At 40.2% G+C, this 22,758-nt stretch overlaps 1 protein-coding gene across 5 annotated transcripts in view; it reads left to right on the top strand.

Moving 5' to 3' along the window:
- The window catches only part of Abcg2 (ATP binding cassette subfamily G member 2 (Junior blood group)), a 123,598-nt gene that overhangs the window by 86,736 nt on the left and 14,104 nt on the right, over positions 1 to 22,758 (top strand). For 2 of the 5 annotated variants that reach the window (XM_010610482.1, XM_010610481.1), the window contains exons 3-9: positions 10,606 to 10,665; positions 11,549 to 11,663; positions 12,244 to 12,396; positions 15,917 to 16,074; positions 18,806 to 18,957; positions 20,522 to 20,626; positions 21,434 to 21,684. In XM_010610482.1, the coding sequence (XP_010608784.1) occupies positions 10,606 to 10,665; positions 11,549 to 11,663; positions 12,244 to 12,396; positions 15,917 to 16,074; positions 18,806 to 18,957; positions 20,522 to 20,626; positions 21,434 to 21,684 (994 nt within the window). Of the gene's footprint in view, positions 1 to 5,975; positions 6,125 to 10,605; positions 10,666 to 11,548; positions 11,664 to 12,243; positions 12,397 to 15,916; positions 16,075 to 18,805; positions 18,958 to 20,521; positions 20,627 to 21,433; positions 21,685 to 22,758 lie in introns of those variants that run through there. The other 3 variants (XM_010610483.3, XM_033757952.1, XM_010610484.2) reach the window with 3 other exon arrangements.

Below are 22,758 nucleotides of genomic sequence, written 5' to 3'. Positions count from 1 at the left end.
AATATTTCCATGGCACAGCAAGAAGTTTCAGTTTGTGTACTCACCCTGCCACACATGGAATCATCTGATGTTCATTTCTGTGGACGATGAAATTCATAAACAGCTGGGTGTTCAGAATGCTCATTGCAGTTGGAATCTCATTGCTTCTAGTCCTTCTCAGTGGACAGACCTAGGGAACAAATATGTGCATCTGTAAGTTTGTTAAACAGCTGCCTTCCATGTGCAGGTAGATATGAATTTGGCCCAAAGGGGTAAGAAGAGCAGGGGGAGCTGGGTGATACATTTTTCTCTAGCTATCTGCATAGATTAAAACCCATGACTTCTTGTTAAAGTACCCAATTCTTTTTGTTTCATTTTTGTGACAAGGTCTTGCTATGTAGTGTAGATTGGCCTTGAACTCACTATGTAGCCTGTTTGGTAAAAAGAGCTGAAAACCAGGACCAGACCAAAACCAAAACAAGTCTTTATTATGAGGAGGATCTGCCTATGATGAGTTCTGTGACTGCCTGGTTGGTAAATGCCCTCATGCATTTCTGCAAGAAAATTTGAAAACAGCGAAACAAGCATGGTACAAAGCAGAATATCAGACAGATAATACTGAGGGATCCAAAGAATGGTAATAGCCAGGGAAGCCATGAGCTCCAAGAACCAAATATATTGTACCATTGATTAGTACCTGGTGCGGGGAGCATATCTGACCCATTGAGTCTTTAGTCTCTCCCTCATTTCACATGTTCTTTTACCACTCTGGACTTGTTGGCATAATAGCAACATCTTTCTCTAAAAAAGGCACAGGTTCCTCCCTGTTCTGCTGTGAGAATGTCAGTGGCCCTTCTATTCTGGAGTGTTACTTCTGCCAGGGAGTCTATCTGTTGCTGTAGGTTATTAATGGCCTCTTGTGTGGCATCAAGCTCTGAATGAATTTGGTAGCCAGATCTGTAAGCTGCTTTTGTCCTAGCCTTAGTGCAGTGGCACTTGTCACTACACTTCCTGCGATAGCTATTCCTGCCAATATGGGTAGGATTATGTTATCCCTTTTTTCCAGCGAGAGTAGGAGGATGCAGTCCCCCTTCTCCAGTATATATTCAGTGTCTGGAATTAGGAAGGCTATAGCACATAGTCCCATAGTAGTACTTGTGAATGAGGAATAAATCCCATCGTAGCATATTATGAAGGTTCCGGATGGAGGCACTAGTGGACTGCTGGTGACAGTTTGGATGTCAAGATGAGCAGTTACATCTATTTTACAGCCTGCCCCCCTTAAATATGAGGCATTTCTGCAGACCTTGATTGAGTGAGGCTGAAATAAGTTTCCAGAATAGTTAGAGTTGATTGAGCCGTAGATTTGGCTCCATTATCCCTCAGGCCCTGTAATATGGTTTTGTAAGTGGCACACATATCTAGTAGTCATGTCCTAGCTGTGGGTTTACTGCATGGAGAATGCCATGGGTGGGATTTAGAATATGTGCCAGGTCTGAATTTAGAAAAATGCCTTGTTTGAACAGAGTCTGTGAATTATTATGTGTTGGCTCTGGTGTTAGGGGGATAGGGGGACTATCTGAGATCAGGGTTGTGGTATTTTTATTTGCGGTGGGGGGGATGCCAGACCTTTTTTATGGTAAAGATCTGTCCTGGATAGCTCTGCAAGTGACTTTCTGGCTGGACCCAAATGCCGCTGTGGCGTCCTGTAGTCCAGTCGGTGTCTTGGGGGTCCCCAGTAGTATAAATCATTGGGTTGCAGATTCCCTATAAACAATTTGGTGATGTTGGAAGGGCCAGTAAGGGGGAGCTTGTTTCTTCCTGGTATTCCCTATAGCAAGACCTCCCTTTAATGCAGTAATATCCTTCTCCAGGGGTGTTACATCCTTTTGTTCTGATAGGGTAGCATTTATAATTTGGTCTCAGATGTGGGTAAACTGGAAAAAAAAACTGGGATCTACAATAATCATTTATGGGTTGTTTCCATTCCACACAAAAGCATTTGTTTTTTTTTGGTAATTGCATTCTGTGTTTAAGTTTGTGCATCTGGTTGGTCCTTGACCTTCTCTGGGCATGCATAAAAATAGAATGAGACTCGGGCATGGGAAGGGTCCCAACAAGACTAGTTGATGATGATAGGGGGATTAGTTTTATGTAACTGTATCTGGAATTCCAGTGACCCGTTACATCCTCTGGCTTGGTTGTATCCCCCTCTGTTAGGATAAGCAATATAAAGTATCAAAACAAAAAATGATAATCCAGTGTACAATTATGAAAAGACATTTTTGAGAAAGGCTCCAGGGTTTTGGAGACACTGTTCCTAAGCAAGTGCCTAACAGAAATCTGCAAGCTAGTAGCCAGGCGAGACACAAGATATCAAAAGGCTCCTTGGTGGTTAGATCTGAGCAGTATCCCATGAGTAGCCCTTTTAGCAGAGGGAAGTGTCTAGAGGTAGTGGAGGGGGTAAGTATAGGTAGTAAACAAGGAGAAAAGAGCTCTATCTCAAACACGAAAACCCAGTCAGTGTTCCCAGAAACCAGAGGTCCTCTATCCACTGTAGAGTTGTTTCTGGGCTATCTTCCTGTGGGTAGAACCAAATGATGTCTTCAAGGACTCAGCCGAGAAAGGCCTGGAACTGATGCTGTAGGATAGTGTGCATGTATATTTTCTAGGGGCTGAGATTAGGACCAAGGCTGATATATGGGATTGAAGGTATTGTAGATTATGGAGTGACTTTAAAAGAGACAGAAGAACAATAAGGGAGAGTGAACTGTTCCCCTGAGTAATGATACTGCTTGTGGTTGAATTGAGACCAGAGACTAGAACAGTCTATTGCTAAAAGGCTTCCTTTTTTAGGGGGTTTAGTATCGTTTTCAGGGACAAGACTAGAAGTGACTAGGCAAAAGCCCCTTAGAGTCCTCAGCAGGAAGCAGACTGTGAAGATCCTCATAGAAAGTTTTCAGACTTTTTTTTTTTAATCGGAGAACCATTTGTTAGGAATGAGTGGAGAGACTGTTGAGGGACATCTGTGTTCAGGACAATGTCTTGAAATGTCAGTACTTCCGAGACATTATATACGTACTTATTAATGGGTTTTGAAGGCTTCTTGGCAGGCCTTAAAGGTTTATGGGAGATATCTGGGGGTAGTGTGTGGGGATGACAGAAGAGATTTACCAAGAGACAGAAGTGAATGTCAAGGCAACTCCATCACCAGAAAAACAGGGCCAGATCACAACCATCATATCGGGGCCTGTGCAGTAGATCTCTTATATACCAGTCATGTGGGAGTGAAGCAGCTCGGTGGGATGGGCAGCATTGAGGTAGGAAGAGTGTTTTACCTTTAAATTCCCATGTGTCTTTTTCCCAGAAAGTGATGCTGGGAGCAGGGAAGGGACAGTTATCCAGTTGATAGGAAAGTTGACATATGAGGCTTCACACTGGTGGAGTTAGAAATGTAAAAGAAAGGGAGGAGGAGAAGTGTGGGGGCCTCAAAAGTCTCTTCGTCATTAGTGCCAGTTCACTGACTGCCTCTTTTGGTTATTTTCTGCTGGGTTTTAAAGAACAAGTTAAAGTGAGACCTGTGTTAGTCAGTATCTGCTATCTGTTAAGGTCAGTTAAGTCTCTTTAGGCATTAAACCTAATGGAACCATGCAGAGTCTCTCAGTTCTTTTCAATGCCAGCTGTTAGGATGGGTCATGGGCATTGTTTGATCAAGTTGATTTTAGTGAAAGAAAGGGAGATTGTTTTTGTCTTGGTGACCCTCTTTTAGCCCATGTTACATTTGTCCTCTGGTGTCCAGCTATCATAACTTTATCTGGATAGCAAGCACCTTGGAATCTAAAATATAGTTAGAGGACTGTTGTTTTTATCCATCGTGGTTGTTCTAGTAGTTGATTTCCTGTGGAATATTAACAGAAAAAACTTTGAATCAGGAGCCACACATAATAATAATATTTTAGCATGACAATCATGATTACATTATCTTTGCAACAAATTCAGATATGTATCTTTGTATAAAATAGATATTGTTAGAGGTATTTATTCTCCTCTAAAAACACATAACAAAAAAAACCAGGAAACTCTTAAGTTATTACCTTTTGATAGGATGCCATGTAAGGAAAGTGTATGGCCTACAAATATACCTGTGATCATGAGTAGGTGGCGCAGAAGAGAAGGGTGAATACCTGGATCAAAAGGTTATTGTCATAGACGATATGTTGGAAGACCTGTATAGTCAGAAAACATGAATATATTTTGTACACCAGAAAAGTAGTAATGATAGTTACTATAATTATATGAAATCTTATGTCTTGTAGTGTAGCCTGCTATCAAAAGAATCTTTTTTAATTACTCCTTGTTTTTCCACAGAAAATAATATATATATATATAATTTTTCCCCCCAGGGGATTTTTTGAGACAGGAGCTTACTATGTAGCCCAGGCTGCTTTCAAACTCACAGTGATCCTCCTGCCTCAGCTTCCCAAGTGCTAGGATTATAGGTGTGCACCATCACGGCCAACAGAAAATATTATATTTTGAAGATGACCATTATAAACGTATCACAATAACATATTTAGAACTCAACCCTTTGATGATAACCAATGTAAACCTTTTATAACAACATATTTAGTGATGTTTATTGGGGGTATATCTTCCCATAAGTCTATGAAAATTATTGGGGCTTCCATTAGTGAACAAAGACCCAAATAAATTTTTCTGAGCAGCTGCTTCTTTATTCACCAACAGAAGTCTATCCAAATCTAAAAGTTTATATTTAATTATCTTGACAAATTTTTATTTAACCTGTAAAACCAGGTTGTAAAAATTAACAATTTACTTGTACCTTTGATGTCATTTTTATCAAAAAATATAATTGGACACTTTCAAACAATTGGACAGATGCAGACAAACGTAGAAGACAATTTATGCAATTAGAGTGCACTTGAATGCGTTGGGCCAATTGAATTATAACATCTCTTTTAATTAAGACTAGTCAAAACTTTTGCAGGTCAATTAACAGAAATCTCTTGTAGAATTAGAATCAGAAGAAATGAAAGCTCTTTATGACTGTAAATGTAAGTCTTTTATAACAAACTTGAAACCAACAAGCAAACATATATTTCTTTGAAAAAATCACTTCTGCATATCTTCTCAATGTACCTACACCTTCTGTTCTTGTGTATCTCTTCAGTCTTCTAACAAGACAGACATACAAAATCTGTTTATATCAAAAGTATATCCCCTCTATTTGTAGCCTTTTTCTATATATATATATAGATATAGATATAGATAGATAGATAGATAGATATCTCATTATTTCTATCTCATTTACTATAACACTTTCATAACAAATTTGACTTCAGTTGTTAAAATTTTAAAGTGTTCCCTGTTTTACTTCCTCAGTGTTATAGTTTAAAATTTGATGGTTGACAAGAGAGTATTTGTAATCTTGTGGGGTTTTTTTGTTTTTAATCAAGGAAGTACAGAAAGAGCAAGGTGACCCTATAATTACAATTTATAAGAATTTGTAATAAATATTTTAAGCATACTAATTAAACATTACTTTAAGTTGGAAATGAAAGGTACATTTGTCAATTATCCAGAGGGAGGGAATGATAATAAAGTTCCTGCCTTGAGGTAGGTGTAGGGTCAGGAGCAGAGTTTATTTATGGTGTCCAGTGATATCTGAGACATAAGAATAGCCTGTTATATACTGTAGCCCTGGACTTTTATCTCTGCCTTAAATGAAATATAGAAAAATATATAACCTTGAGATAGAGAGACCCATTTATGTTGTATATGTGCTGCTGAAGCGAGCACAAGAGACCCATTTATTTTGTAAGTAAAACCAAAAAAAAAAAAAGAGAAACAATATACTGTTTTAGAAACAAATTTACTCCCAGTTGGCCTGCAGATACAGAAGGAAGACAAACACCCTTTGAAAGGTAAATTAATTTTTTGTACAAATAAGCAAACTTGAATACCAAAGCTAGAGGAAAGTCACACACCCATTTAAAGTCCAAACAGTATCACATAAAAGACAAGAGTAAAACGGCATCTTATCAAGAGGGGACTCACAGGCAGAACGACCTTTTATAAAGTGGTCCACCAGATCAGCATTAGTCACTTTGGAATCTGGGCTGAGGTAAGGGAGGAAGCTGATTGGGCAAGGAGAATGTCGGGGGTGGACAGTGAAGTTAGGGCTAGAAGTACCTGACAGGATGAACAGGTTTGACAGAGGGATGAGTAAGAAAGAAGGCTTGTAGGTAGGGGATTTCTAACAATTTGTCACTGTGTTGACAACAATTGTGTAAATTGGGCAGTATGTTAAAATTGAGGGTGCCATTTTTGGGCCATTGAGATTTATTATCTAGTTTGTACTGAGGTCAAACTTAGTTGCAATACAAAATGAATCATTTTGGCTTAAAGTCAGGTCCCAACAGTCCAAGGGGATGAATTTGTGCCAGGAGCCTGCCAAGAGGCATTGAGGGAGGGGGTTTGGATTGTTGGGCACCCGTATTAGAGTGGGTGAGGGGGAATTAGTTCCCTAGGAGGAGAGCAAAAGAGAGGAATGTCTTGTCTCTTTTGACATCCCCCAGCCAGTTCCAGGAATGGGAGAATGAGAGGAATGGGCCCCATGGGCATCCCCCCGGGTCATGCATGGTCCTGGGCCTAGTGGCCTGAGGGGCCTCTGACCAAGTGCTTGGATTTCCCAGTAGTCCCCAGAGTGAGAGACCGAGAACAAGACAGAGGACCCTAGTAGTGGGAAGCTAACTACCCACTCACCTGAAATCAGTGACTGGTGTGGATGTGAGTCATCAGCAATGGCAAAGGGAGAAAGCCCTGAGGAGGTCCTGGCTTGGCAGATGTGGTCTGGAGGAGGCAGCTGAAAGGCCATTTGACCCCAACCCACAGGGGATCATCACTTAATTGACTGCCTTCCTCCTGGGTCTTGACACCAGATATGTTAGGTAAAAAGAGCTAAAAACCCGGACCAGACCAGAACATAACAAGCTTTTATTATGGGGAGGATCTGCCGGGCTGTCTCTGAACAAAGGAGAGAAAGCAACAGGGCAGAACAGGGAGCTTCTTTTATAGGAGTGGGGTGGGGCTTAGGGGCTGGGTGGGATTGAGTGATGTAGTATTGAGTTGGAGGAGTCTGTGACATCATTAGAAGGGGCTTATGACTAGCTGCTAGGAGGTAGCAAGCATGAGGTTACTCTTTTGGCCTGAGAAGCAGTATGATGAGAAGAAGCCTGTCCTTTGTTAGGAGAAGTCATATTTTAACATGGAGGCTGCTAGTCTATGTGGCAGCCATCTTAAGGCAAGGAAACTCTAACATATCTCAGGCCACCCTTTAAATCACAGTGATCCTCCTGCCTCAGCCTCCCCAGTGCTGGAATTACCGGCCTGCACCAACACACCTGGCTTTATGTACCAATTCTAATATAACACTTAGAGTTCTTTCCACATTTCCATGTTTGTAATGTCTCAAAAAAGAAAAACCTGACTGCCATCCTTAATGTACTTATTGAGTTTCTCAATTTTCTTTTTATAGCATATTATTTACATTTTAAAAAATACTTTTTGTTAGTGCACATTAATTTTATAAATGATTGTCAATGTATTTTCATATATGCATATAACATAGTTTGATTATATCTACTCCCTATTATCATTTCTTATACCCCTTCCTTCTTTCTGTCTTATTCCCTTTGTTTTATCTAATAATAGTCTCCCTTATACTTTTATGTCATTTTTTGGGTTGTTGTTTAGATTCCACATATTAGGGAAGACTTGTGTTACTTGTGTTTCTGAGTCACTCAGTCATTTCTCTTATTCCTTAATAGATCCCTTGATCATTACCCTCTTTGCAGCCCATGTTCTGGAAGCTGGTGGTTCCTGTATTCTACACAGAACTTCCAACATCTTCCTGCTGAGAAAGGGAGTGGAAGGGCAAGTCTAGTGGGCATTACTGATGTAGATTTTGAATATGAACTAACGTAGCAGTGTAAGCAATTTTCCTCCAGGCCGAATATACCAATGTTCAGTTACTTTGTTTCAGTAAATTGTAGAAATTCATTTATTCAACAAATTTGGAAGGCCTACTAGGTCATTGGCATTGTGCAAAATAGCTAATGACTCCGACAGTATCCTCTGTTTTCAGAAACCCTATAATCTGATGGAGATTTCATGATGTTCTGGTGTGAAACAAAGATTAAAATACATAATATAAGCCCCCCATCCTAAATTGGAGGGCTAGGCACACGGAGTTGAAGAAAGTGAAGAGATTGTATGGGTGAAAGGAGATGGGTTATGCTCCAGTAATGTCTTTGGCATCTCTTGTCTGTAAACAAAATGAGACCAAAGTATTGACCATTATCCACTAAAAATAACATGTGACAGGGCTCCTTCAGGTAAATTTCATTTCAGGTGTTCAGTATTCAGTGTGGTACACATTATGGGTTAGAGAAGCAGTGACAGATTGACACAGTTCTTCTTGGGAATGTTTTGCTCTATAAGGGAGCACTGCATGCAGATCCTGTAAAGCAGTAAACAAGAGCGGGGATGGCCTTTCAGGGGTGATATTGGGGTCAAGAGTAAGGTGAGGAGACCAGGACCATAGACTAGAGTAGGAGTCAGCAGAATTCTCCTGTTAAGGGCCAGATTGTAAATACTTTCAACTTCATGGGGCACACAGGTGTGTTGACATTACATAAACCCATGAACTTAGTCCTGTTCCATTGTTTATGAAAACAAACAACAGGTGATCAGCTGTAGAGTGCTTATTTCTAGAGCAGAATATAAACTCCAGGAGGGCAAGAGTTTGTTGTTTTCATTTGTTTCTATGGTTATTTTGTTCTCAATTCTATCCCATGTCCTAGAGAATTGTTATGTGCACATATAGTAGACACTTAGACACTTAACTGTTGAGTAAATGAAGGTAGAATTGGCCATTGCTCTTGCTTGGAGCTGTTCATTTGCAGTTATACACTATTGCTGCTTTTTGTATTGCTGAGCCTAAGGGACTTGCAAAATTCTTCATCTTATCACATTCACATTCAGTTTCTGGTTGAACAATTCAGAATTTCTTGATCATTATTTAGGTGGGTATTTTTAAAACCTGGAAAGGTTTTCTGCCAGTGAAGCCTTAGTGAACAACGATCGTGTTTCTGGTCATTTTAGAAGCAAAAACTAGGTAGTTATTAATAAAGAAGACATATCAAGAGCTAAAGATGAATGCACTTTGAAAGTTTACTCAATTGTCAGTAGCATGTTTTTCTGTCAGCACTGGAGGCATAAGGAGGTCACCAGACAAATAAGAGATACTTTCTGTGTTACTGCCTGCTCCAGACTTAGAGAACTCTCTGCTCTTGGTGTTTCTTTGTGATGTACATTTCCCCTTTGCCCTCACCAGTCATTGCATAATTGTGGCAGTTCAGGGACAAGAGGCAATAAATGCTGAGGTCTTACTTGGTGTACCTACTGTGGTACAGTGACCCGGGATATTTATCACTCGTAACAATTGTGTAATCATAGGATAGACCTTTGTGGGAATCATTATGAAATTAAAATAGCTATGAACTCTGATATTTTATTTGGAATAGATGCTGTTTTCTTTATGAAATACATTTTTACCTACTCATCAGTTTTGAAAAGAGACTGGAGAGAGACACCAGGATTTTGACCAGGCTAAGTCAGGCCTCCATTTCGTTATGGTTATCTACCTGCAGTGTCCCTTCTGTGTTTTTTGTCCTCCTTCCTATCTACCTAAGCATTCATTACTCTCACGCATCTACTAAGTTTGTTTGAAACATAATTTTGTCTCTTCTATGCCTGTACATTCTTAAAGGGCATACCCTACTGGAGTGATGCCTCTGTATTTGAAACTAAGTACTTTCCAGTTCACTTAACACTTGATAAGGAAGGAAATGTTCTATCTGGAGATAATTGATAAGACATATTTTTGAGTAATAAGAACTGGTAGTATGTTCTTATCCTCTGTCATCCTGCATTCTAGCCTTTGGATTTCCACTTTAAGATGAATTGTTTTTTTGGTTTGGTTAGATTTTTGGAGTGAGACCACTTGTATTCTACAAATCACTGATTGTGTAGAACTTCGTTAGGTAGCAGGTGAAGCTATTTAAAGATACTAATCATCAAACATTACTCAGAGTCTGTTTTGTACATTACATTGTGTTTCATGGAGTAAGGATGGCCAGACACTCATGAGAATCTGTAATTTATTTCAAGGAACTTTTTTTTTTGTTGCTGGCAGTGGGATTTAGAGTGTCCTGCATGCTGAGCACTGACTCAACTACTGAGCTGTATTCCCAGGCCAATTCAAGGAAACTTGAAGTTTAGATGTGTCATTTTCCAAAAGGTGTAAGTATTTTGGAGAATAACTGATAGAAAACTAGAGGCACCTTATCCATCTTTCTTATAAGTCCTGACTAGTGATTGACATCCTTTGTATACCAATCTTTTATTTAAATTCAGTTCCTGTTTTGTCTCTTTAAGAATTGGTGCTTATTTTCTGTCCACAGTTTTATCAACCTTCACTGAGTATAATCAATTCATTTGTTTAAAATGGAACAGTAATACAGTATATTTTTGTATTTACAGTGGGATCATGAGACCTGGCCTCAATGCCATTCTTGGACCTACAGGTTCAGGCAAATCTTCGTGAGTATAGCAGAAAATATAAGTAAGCCTTTTCTGTACAATTTGTGTGTTTGAAAATTACTTTTATGGGCTAAAAAATATAGCTCAGAGGTTAAGTACTTGCCTAGCATGCATACAACACTGGGTTTAATTCTTAGCACCACAAAAATAATCTAATTTACATACTAAAAATCACTTTTACGTGAGCATATGTTGGATGAGCATCTGCTGTGCTTGTTCTGTCTGGTCCTAGGTGTTGTGGCTAGTGTGAGGTTGGGGCAGGTTCTGGTTTTGTACCAGGAAGCCTGATTATCTCAGCTTTACTAATAGAACATGATAGAATGATTGGCATATAGCAATGATAGCAAACCTTTTAGAGACCAAGTGCCAAACTGCAACCCAAACCCCATTTATTTATTGCAAAGTGTCAATGCTGCAATTAGACCTGAATACTGAGGTTTTAGTTTAGGAAAAAAGTGAATCTACGTTAACACTTTATGTCTTAAAAACACAATAACATAGGTGCCATAGGTTCAACACCTTTGGCATATCATGTGGCTATATCATGAGCCAGTGGGAAGGGAAAACAAAGGGATAATATTAGAAGTGGGGAGATGGAACAGAAGGTAAAGTTGAGAGTGTGAGTTTTAGATAAGGGAGTATGTAGCCTGGGTTGGAACCTCCAAAGTCAGGCAGCAGGCGGCTTCATTTGGGAGGCCTGTGCTAGATATACCAATGATGCCTTGCTTTAATATTTTTGGGAGATATATCTATATATAGATATCTATATATATCTTGATGACTTAATTTTCTTACTTGAGCAGAATTTGGATTCAGTGTGGCTAAAAGGTATGATCAGTGTTGGTTGGAACACCCACCCCACAAAATACATGTACTTTTGTAGGTTGTTAGATGTCTTAGCTGCAAGGAAAGATCCACATGGATTATCTGGAGATGTTTTGATAAATGGAGCACCTCAGCCTGCCAATTTCAAATGTAATTCAGGTTATGTGGTACAAGTAAGTATCAGTAGATTGGTCTGTTAGGTTTCCTCTATTTCTATATGGGCAAATATCTTAGTTTGTACCTTAATGTGCTTCCAAATGATTATACAATAGGATCATAGAAGCAACTTTCTTTATACCAGCTTTGCATGATCTTCTATTATGTTGAGGATGATGTTAAGTGGAAGGGCAGAGAGGATCTGGACTATGACCCTTGTAGGGTACTGACATTAATTCCAGCTGTTATATCCTTTCCAAAACACACTACTGTCATCCTTTTCTGTCCTTCTTTTACCTTTCTCCTTCCCCTAGCTTAGAGAGATGTCCTTGGCAAATCCCTTTACACAGCAGTCTGTTAATAGCTATAGTATTACCTGGACTTTCCTTGGGTGTGCAGGAAGGGAATGGAAATAATTCCATCAGGCTCTGTAACTGTCTGTACATAAAGTGACCATAATCTGTAGAACTGCAAGATCACCATTAGCTAGAACTTTATCATGGGTTTGTTATTTTCATGGAATAAATTACCTAAGCTAGAGTGATGGTCTTAGAAGAGATTCAATATGCCTTAGTAAAATACTGTTTTTTCCTTAAGGATGATGTTGTGATGGGCACGCTGACAGTGAGAGAAAACTTACAGTTCTCAGCAGCTCTTCGGCTTCCAACGACCATGACAAATCATGAAAAAAATGAGAGGATTAACAAGGTCATTAAAGAATTAGGTCTGGATAAAGTGGCAGATTCCAAGGTAATGTGGTAAAAGCTCTGTGTGGATAATATAACCTTAATCACATTTCCTGTAATGTGTGTGCTCAAAGTGGTTGCTTTTAGTAATGATGAGAAAAATGACAAGTGACTACTTAATGTGAAGGGAGAAGTTAGGCTGGAAAAGCAGTCTGCGCAGTGGGTGAGTCCTGGGAATGGAGTGAAGTCTGAGCTGCACAGGTGCACTCACATGGCCTTTTCCAGGAATCCTTCCTAATACTTGTGGTTTATGCCCAGTTGGTAGCTTTGCACTAACTTTTTCTCTGTTTTTCTCTTCTTACTTTTAGCTGTTCTCCCTCACTTCCACCGGGGACTTTGTTCCATTGCTTTTTTGAACTGTATTTCTCGAATTGATAAACCTGGAGAATCTAAATAACAAGAGTTCAAGGATTCTTGCTCAGTATGTTTGTTTCATTTTGCTGTAATTTGGCTTCCAAAATTATATTGTCATATTAAGATTTAATTTGTGTAGTGCTTGTTATTTTCTGTAGCCTTTCTTTTGGTACTTTTAGTCCCTATGTCTTCCTTCTGCTGTCTTCTCCCACTTTTCTGCTAATATTAATTTCCAGACTCTTACATGCAGGGTCTCTTTTAGGTTTTAATGATACAGATGTGGACAGGAGTGAGAGGACGAAGTGACTCCTTGTGTGGGTGGTGGTACAGGATTGGGAAGAGGAAATGGGAGGAAGAAGTGAGTGAACATGGAAATTTTGCTGAGGAGACTTTTGGAGCTTTGGGTAAAAATGAATTGTGGATATTACAATGGCTGGAGTTTAACTCTCTGCAATATCCCTTCCTGAAAGGGAATGAGAAATGGGTTTCCTACTATCTACTGCTTTTCTTGGTACTTGCTGATAGTCTTTTAAGTAAATCAATGTTTATTACTGAATTTTGTTTGAGAGAATAACTCTGGGATGCCACCATTCACTACTTATTTTTTCTTTTTTGAGTGATAGAGTTTGATTTGAGTCTGTTTATTTGCTTGATTTTGTCTTTTTAGGAAGGTACTTTTGATAGGGAAAACTTTTATAAATAGCAAAAATCTGTAAAGTGTTACAATATGAAGTGGCTTCTATCTCTAACACAGTTTGATTGTTTAGCTCAAAACTAATAGGCAACAAAGGCACTGACTGCTCATTGAGGCATTTGGTCTTACCCTGAGATAAAAGGGCACATCAAGGTCTTGGGCTCCAAAGACACTGAAGCCACCTGATTATAAAAGTGTCAAGATAAAAAGGACCATTGCCAACATTTGTTTCCCTGACCCTGAACTTCTCCCTTCCTATGTACTAGAATAGATAACTAGGTGAATCTTAAAGGTAAACTCCCCCACTGCAAAGAACTGTTGCATCTTGGTTGAAAAGATTAACTATTTTGTGATCGTGATTTGAACTGTGAGAATGAAATGTAACCAACCAAATGAAGTCAAGGCTGTGAAATCCTACAAAAGGAGGAGTTGTAACAAAGGGAGGAGTTGTAACCCAGTGTGTTGTGATCCAGGCATCGCTTATGTGCAATTGACCCTTGTTGTTAAGTAAATTTGTTATTTTACTTCCATTCTGCTGCCTCTGTCACTTACTTATTCCTTCCATAACATTTGGTGTCTTGGCTGGGAAGGAAAGGGATAACTGACACAGCCCATGTTGGGCCTCAACCTGAGCCCTGCCAGAGGGACCATCTGTCCACCTCCTTGGAAGGGAAGAGGCATGTCCCCAGGATTTCCTGGGTTCCCTTTCTAGGACTTGAAGGTTAGCTTTCTGGCAGTGGATTGCTCAAACCTGGAGTAGAATCAGCAGAAGGAAGGCAAGTGAGTGAAATCGTCTGTCTGAAAGGTGAGATCTCCTGGGTTGCTCCCTAGTTTGTCTTGCTTTGCTTTGGTTCTTAATTCAACATTTGGTCAAATTGCAGATTGGAGGCCTGATTACCCTCCTTTCTCTGCCATTCATGAGGATTTATATGTGCAATTTGGGCAAAATATAGAGTGCTGGCCTAATCACCCCCGACTCTTTGCCACTGTGAGAGTTTTGTTTGTATACTCTCAATTTGTTATTGTATTGTTCTTTGTTAGGGGCCCCAGGGAGGGAATGTGTTAACTTCTTGTGTGACTGTGTGTGTGAAAGAGACTTGGTTAGGTGAGTGGAACGAGCTATGAAAGCCATAGGTAGCCTCTTCTGTGCACCAAAACAAAGGGAGGGGGCGCTTACGCTTAAAGAGCCTTCCCGGCATTGTGGAGCTTTTGTGGGTCAGTCCTGCAAATCTGTGGCCAACCTCAGATAGGACAAAATGGAGACTCTTGCGTCGAGAAACTCTCTATAGTTTGAGCAGGCCTGAAAGAGCTGGGAAGCTCACAGCCAGACTGACAAGTGAATGAGGCTGCTTTCTGGAACGGCACCCCACCCTTTGTTTGTCTTGCGTTACTGAACAAGGGAATATCTAGTGGTCATGGGAAATGATAATACTAAACCAATTGTTCTTAAGTGCATGATTCAAAATTGTGATAAAGGTTTTGTGGGGGCTATAGGATAAAACTGCAACCAAAGATGCTTAAACTTTATGAGTTGTCATGGCCTCAGCTAAGCCAGACTTGGTCCCAGAAAAAACTCTAGACAAAAGAAAAGTTATCTCTCTTTGTTTTTAACTGAGACTTTGATAACTTGGAGGCTTGTGTGCTCTGTTTTGGGGCCTGAACAACCCAGCCTAGGAGCTGCTCAAGATTCTGCTCCACAGCAATCAGTTGCTGGTGAGAACTATTTAGTTTTGGTCTTAGAACAACTGCTGCCAAATCTGCTATTTTCCAAGTCCACTTGAGACTTATGGACTTTTAGAACTTGGGAACTTTAAATACTTGGGACTTGAGACTTTTGGAAGAGACAGTAAGTGGTGTTCTTAGAAGACTTAACAGGTTACTATAGATTCTTTTGCTTTTCTTGCCCTGTCTTTATTTACTATTTTAGGCTGTAATTTCACTATGTCAGGGCTATGTCTTTTATGTTCTAACTTACTACCTTAAAATGAAACATTAGAGGGCTACAGATTTCGCTCAATGGCACTGTGTCTGCCTCAGAAGGGCAAGGTCCTCAGTTCGATCCCTGGCACCAGGAAAAAAAAAAAGAAAAGAAACATCGGATATGATAAGGAACATACAGACCTATAAAAAGGATGTGCTTCGGGCCCGGGGATTTAGTTCAGTGGTGCTGCTGCCTGCCTTACAAGTGCAAAGACCAGAGTTTGATCCCCTGTACAAAGGAAACAAAAGAGAGAGAGAGAGAGAAAAGCATGTGTTCATACCAGGTTTAGCTTTGCAGCAGCTCTGACCTGGTCCTCAGTTCACTCATCTTGTACAGGAGAAACTACCTTCTTCTCTCAGGTTTCTATTCATTTGCTTTTGAGCATAATGAAGATAATGAGATAAACTATCTCACAAGGGGCTGGCACAGGTTGGTTCACGAAATGATAGTGACCATGATTGTTCCTGTTAACGATAGTAGTACTTTGTGTTTTAGGTTGGAACGCAGTTTATCCGTGGTGTGTCTGGGGGTGAAAGAAAAAGGACCAGTATAGGAATGGAGCTGATCATGGATCCTTCTGTCTTGTTCCTGGATGAGCCCACGACTGGATTAGACTCAAGCACAGCAAATGCTGTCCTTTTGCTCCTGAAGAGGTAAATGCTATAAGAATATTGTTCCTTCACTTATTTGATAGAAATCATTAATCAGTTCTATGTACCAGGTGTTCTTGATGCAGGGGAATTCCGAAGTGAACAGCAGAATTTTACAATGCAGCGTTAAAAGAAAAATGAAACATCAGCCCAGAGAAGGATGGTTCTGGTGAGGTGGAATTGTTTTAAGTGGTAGGAAGGTCAGGAAAGACCTCAAGCTTGTTACACATGAGCTGGAAAGAAATTAGGGAGACTGAGGTGAATCTGACAGGAGAGCACTCTAGTCGGAAGGGACAAATAGAGCCACAGGGGTCAAGCAGGCTTTCTGCACCTAAAACAACAAAGAGACTGGAAAGACGGAACACAGTGACGGAGTGGAATAGTGGTTCGCTATATGTACTGTTGTAATAAAATACCACAGATGAAGTGGCTTAAAGAACATAAATTGACTTTTCTTATAGTTCTAGAAGCTAGCAGTTTGAGATCGAGGTGTCCAGATGTTATTCCTTCTCAGTTCTCTCTCACTGGCTTGTAGATGGCTGTCTTCTCCCTCTGTGTGTGCTTGTATCCTAATCTCCTCTTTTATAAATGCAAGTCAGATTAGCACCTACTCAGTGAATTCATTTAATCTTAATTGCATCTTTGAAGACTCTACCTCCAAATGCAGCCACATTCTGAGGTGCTGGGGATCAGAACTTTAGCACATGAGTTCCGGGGAGGACACAGTTCGGCCCATCACAGGTAGAACAGGACAGGAGGTGGAGTTTGGTTGGTTACACAGACCTCATAGGCTTCTGTGAGAAGTATGGCTTTTACTGTCCCTAGGGGATGTGTGAGGAATGTTTTCAGAGTTGTAGAGCAGAGCACTGGCCACTATGGAGAGGCTGTACAGTTGGCCATGGTGAGTGCAAGGATGTCAGGAAGGAGGCTGTTGAGGTGCAATGGTGGCTTGACTAGGATGGTTGTGGTGAGGTGCTGAGTGTGTGTGTGTGTGTGTGTGTGTGTGTGTGTAATTCTGGGTCTGTTTTGAGGATAGAACCAACAAGATCAGCTCAGATGCTGAACCTGGCATTCAATACAATAATTCTAAGATTTGAAGTCTGAACAAGTAGATGAATGAAGTAAAATAAATGGCATTTCTTTTAATCAAGAAAGAAAACAGTAGCAGAAACATGTATAAGAAAAATTCCCAAAGGATATCTTCCTTAAAACTAATAAAAAGAATTTTGAAACTGACAGAAAAGCTCCAAGAATAGTACATTGAAAATCACACTTCCTTCACCTGTATTCCCCAACTGTTACTTTTTGCTTCATTTGCTGCCCTTTCTACCCTCTCTGTCTTGTTTATATATTACCCTAAATAAACTCCTGAGCATAACTCTGGGGAGCCAGGACACTCTACCTGGCCACCCTCCCAGTGAGAAAGTCACCTTTCAGGGCTTCAGCACCATCCAAACTGCAGGTCCGAGCCAGGGGTCACCAACTTTCCTTGCATTGTCTGGATCCTTTCTAGAAACACATCTTTTCTGTATTATTTTCTAATGTAGAAGAGTTCTGCAGTCTTTCTTTGTCTTTCGTGTCCTTGTGAGTCTTAGTACATTGCGTGGCCTTGAACCTGGGGCTGGGCCAATCCAAATGTCTGTGAGCTGACTCGGCCCACAAAACACTATTACACACGGGGCTTACTCCACCTTGTATTGAAATTATTGATCTTCTGGTCTGATCCTGAGGCGGAACATCTGGACATACTTCCAGGATAAGAGCAGGTACTCACAAAATGCTTAAATTGAAGTGATTCTTCTCATATAATACTTTCAATAACAATTTTGAACAGTGATCTTGGCCTTTCTTCTACCTCTAAGTAATGAGTTCTGAGAAAAGGTAGTTTAACACAACCTCTGCCATGAGTTTCATAAGATTGAATCCTCGCCTTGTCTCTTAGTAACTATGACTCTTTAAACAGTTATTGACACTTTAAACCTTGTGTGTAAAATGAAGGAAATAGCAGTATCAGAACAACCTTGAAAAAATTGAAATGAGATCATCTTTCAAGCATTTAGCAAAGACATAGTAAATATATGTTAATTTTAATTGTATTGCCAGGGCAGAAGAATGAAAACCAATTTCTAAAGAGCCAGACCATCTACATGATCAATAGGAATTGTTCCTCTCCTCCTGTTTGATATTTAGTCCATAATTAATTCATAAATTGGATTGTATTACAGATTACCTAGGGTGCTTGGTAAATATAGACTGCCTGTACCCACCTCCCAGAGATTCCAGCTCAGTGTCCAGAAAGATTGTCCAGGCATCTACATTTTTAAATAAACATTCTAATGGATTCTAGACTGTTGGTAAAACATACTTTAAGAAACCCTAGACTCTGTGTGTGTGTGTGTGTGTGTGTGTGTGTGTGTGCATGTGTGTGTGTGTGTGCACGTGCGTGCACGCATGCATGTGTATGCTGGGGATAAAACCTAGGGCATTGTGCATGCTAAGCGTGCCATCTAACACTGAACTATACTCCTAGCCACCCTAGTCTTTTAATAAAAGCATTGCATTTATGTTCCCCACCTATCAAATAGGAAATATAAGATAAGGTGAAAAGGTAATAAAGGAAAACCAAGTTGAACTGGGAACAAATGATCTAACAATAGGACCTCATAAGATGTTTTATCAAAAAGTACAAAGTTCAGTTATTAAATGATCTGTTATATTCTCTCTTTTAACTTAGGATGTCTAAGCAGGGACGAACAATCATCTTCTCCATTCATCAGCCTCGGTATTCCATCTTCAAGTTGTTTGATAGCCTCACTTTATTGGCTGCAGGAAAGCTAATGTTCCATGGCCCTGCACAGGCAGCATTGGAGTACTTTGCCTCAGCGGGTATGGTTGACTTTTTCATGCAGTAGGTCCTTCATTCATAGAGTCCTAGGAGAGAACCCAGGGCATCAGGAAGAGTGATGTTTGATCTTTGCGTAGACGTATCTTGGATCCCACCACTCTAAAACAACTTTAGATGCTTGCTTCCAAATTTTTCTTAATTTTGCAATGTTTGTTTGGTGTTTAGTTCTCTTTCCATTTCCTGTCCCATTTGAGTGTGCATAGATGTATGTTGTGTACATGTTTCTCTTGTGCCAGGTTCTGCTCTGCTCCCAAGTGTGGTTACCTTTCCCTGGCGGTTCAGTAATTAACATGTTGAACTCGCAATCAGTTCTTCTGTGAGATGAACAGTTTCAGAAAGGCCAAGTATCATTGACTTCTGAGCGTATAACAGATGGTGCATTATCAGTTTTTTCCCTGGCATGTGATTTGTTCTGCCTTGATGAGGGCTCATGGAGATGCGTCTTCATTTTCTAGTGATGTTAGCTTCCAGATTTAGGCTGTGAGTTGGTGCAGGTATCCAATTAATCAGTAGCATGGTGTCCAGTTACAAATCTGATCATGATGGGCCAACATTTCTGTTATTTCTGCACTGCTTGGTTCTTAGTTTTACTTAGGTGATTTTTTTTTTCTCTGAGGGTTCATGCAGTCTGCTTTATTTTAGAGATATTTTTATATGATTATAGATGTTGCTTATTGACTCCAAATAAGTTTTAAATATCTACTAACTTCCTTAATTTGTTGTTATTTAATCTCATTTGACATACTATGGGAAGGAGTAGGTCAGAGGAGATGAACTTTAAGTGTCGGGCCTCAGGTCAAGTTCAGATGACTGTGACACAAGCAGGTGAGGTCAGAGTTCAGGAGTGCTGCGCTGTGTCATGTTTTTTGCAGAGTGCTGCTATGGCGATTTCTCTTCTATTTGAAGTTATGTTAGTGTGACAGATATAGTTGAGACCTCTGGATTTTGTAGGTGGAGAAGCTGTCATTACTGATATGTGTACTGACATTCCAGCATTTCCTGGGTGAACTCAGGGAGCACAGTGCACCCGTGCCTTGAATCTTCTTTTTTCCTTATATATAGGTTTTGATTTTTTGAAGAAGTACAGATGAACACCAGAGTGTGTATGTGTGTGTGTGTATTACAATTAAGTCATATTCCCAGCCCTTTTTTACTTCTTATTTTGAAAGAGAAATTGTGAAGTTGCTCAGATGATCGTCCTGCCTCAGCTTCCCAGATTTCAGGATTGTTGGTATATGCCACCATGCCTAGCTAGCATCAGAGTACTTTGATTCTTGTTTTGGGTGTATGATTTGTCATCTATAAAGCCTAATCTAAGATTCCATGAATGTTTTTGAAATATATTTTTTCTGGGAAACACACAACTGCTGAAATATTATATGAGTGAATATATAAGGGGAAAGAACAAATTAGCGAGGGAATAAAAGAACAAGAAGAAACGGGAGTTACTAAATCTGCCTTCCTAGTCCTCTCCCGCTCACTCTGAAAGTAAATCCTCTCTGTTCCATGACCATCAGTTTGTATTCTTGCATTGCCTTTTCTCAGGTTACTGCTGTGAACCCTACAACAACCCTGCTGACTTTTTCCTCGATGTGATTAATGGAGACTCCTCTGCTGTGGCCTTAAACAGAGAGGAAGAAGACACTAACGGTATGTGGATCTTAGAGTCGTAAATTTTTGCCGAATTGATTTGGTGCAAGTTTGGCAATGTGATGGTGGCTTCATGAATTCATCTTAGCACAGTGATCTGGTATCAGTCAGCAGATAGACATGCTGTCCATGAGTGCTGTGGATATTTTTGAAGTATTTGTATGTGACTATTTTGATGATACTATCAATTGAAAGGGGAGTTTCTATTAAAAAACGAATATGGTAATTGTAGTTTTATTTCTAAAGAAGAGCTTTGCACTTCATGCAGTTTCCCAGAGTAGAGGGCAAGAACCAGACTTTTATATTGTGGTATGTGTTTGTATAGGAGAAAGTATGGTTGGTTTTTTGGGGACCGGGGATCAAACTCAGGACCTTGTGCTTGCAAAGCAGGCAGTGGCTAAATCCACTGAGCTAAATCCCCGGCCGTGGGGGAAGTCTGTTTTAAGAGTTAGGGTCCAAAAAGGAAAAGTTTAGCAGGTTTGCTGTTTTCCTCAGATTCTGGTAATAGGTATGCTCTTCTAGTGTGTAAACCAGAGAGATATGTAGTAATTTGTTTATGCACAAGCTTTAGAATGAACATATTGCCCAGAATATGGTGGTATAAGCCTGTGATCCCAGCACTTGGGAGGCTGAGGCAGGAGGATCGCTGTGAGTTTGAAGCCAACCTTGGCTACATAGCAAGACCCTGTCTCAAACTACCCCACACTCCAAATCAACATATTATCTGACAATGAGGTTGCGGAAAAATGAGTTAAATCAGTTATCTGTTAATAATATTTTTCTTCTTTGTCCACTTTTATTCCAAAGCCAATAGGACTGAAGAGCTTTCCAAAGGAGATAGGACAATCATAGAAAAATTAGGTGAATTCTACACCAATTCCTCCTTGTACAGAGATACAAAAGCTGAATTAAATCAACTGTCAAGGGGTCAGAAGAAGAAGAGAAGCTTAGCCTTCAAGGAGACCGCCTATGTCACCTCCTTCTGTCATCAGCTGAGATGGATTGCCAAGCGTTCATTCAAAAACCTGCTGGGAAACCCCCAGGCCTCCGTAGCCCAGGTAGTCTGGCAGGTCTTAATTGTGCTATGAGATGCTCATGTGGACCCAGTTAGGTTCTAATGGGTTCTGTCAGGTTATATCTATTATTTTAGGGTTATGTTAATCTTCTATCTACCCTTCCATTTATTCGTCATCCTCACTTCATTTAGAATATAGAAGCTGTCAATAGAACAAATTTTATCTATTTTTTTACTTATGGGAAACTTTTGTTAGCTGTTCCTTAGATCACCTAACTCGGAAGTTTGATAATTTAGACAGATGCTAATGGATAATTTTAGTAAAAATTTTATGTTTTTTTAAAAATTATAAAGGCAATGTGAACTTACATAGCATGTATTCACCTAGCTGCCCACATTCATTCACTGGTTTATCCCACAAATTCAGTGCAAAAGTCCTGTGTTACATTTTGGAACACTGGTGCGGTAATGAACAAAGTGGGCAGAAATGAAAACCTCTGGTCTGCTGGAGGTTATTTTCTTATGTGGACAGGGAAATGATAACTGACTGAAGGAAACATATAACATGTCAGATGGCGGAAGGGACTGTTCAGAAAGTTTAACTAGAGAAGTGGAGCAGAAGGAGGGAGAGAGAAAGCGATCAGGAAAAGAGGTTTGCAGTTGACATCAGGATGAGGGAACTGCATCCAGCCTCGGCTAGTTTGGGCTGTCCGCTGCCTGAGGGAGGAGCCTTCTATGCCAAATGCTGTGAGTATGAGAGGAGGATATATGTTTAGCCCTAATGAAAAACTATTGACTTCTTAACATCATAGTTTTCATATTTTAGCATTGTCACTTTCTGTGTTGTTCAGCTTTCGTTTTGCTGGTACAGATACCCAAAACCAGCAACTTAAAGGAGAAAGGTTTACTTGGCCCGTGGTGTTAGGGATTTCAGGGTCGGGTTGCCTGGCTCCAAGGCAGGGACTTCGTGACAGAAGGGCGAGGTGGAGAAAGCTGCTCACTCCGTGGCGGCTGAGAAGCAGAGCACAAGGAAACAGTGCCATAGAGGAAGGAGCCAGGAGTGGGGAATAAACCCCACCATCGTGCCCTGCCACCCACCCACCCACCCACATACACT

This window comes from Fukomys damarensis, unplaced genomic scaffold (assembly GCF_012274545.1).
Source record: "Fukomys damarensis isolate Sample0158 unplaced genomic scaffold, DMR_v1.0_HiC HiC_scaffold_32, whole genome shotgun sequence".
In the NCBI taxonomy this organism is placed as follows: Eukaryota; Metazoa; Chordata; class Mammalia; order Rodentia; family Bathyergidae; genus Fukomys; species Fukomys damarensis.
Note: the sequence above shows the minus strand (reverse complement) of the source record. Positions and strands in the feature narration are given on the sequence as shown.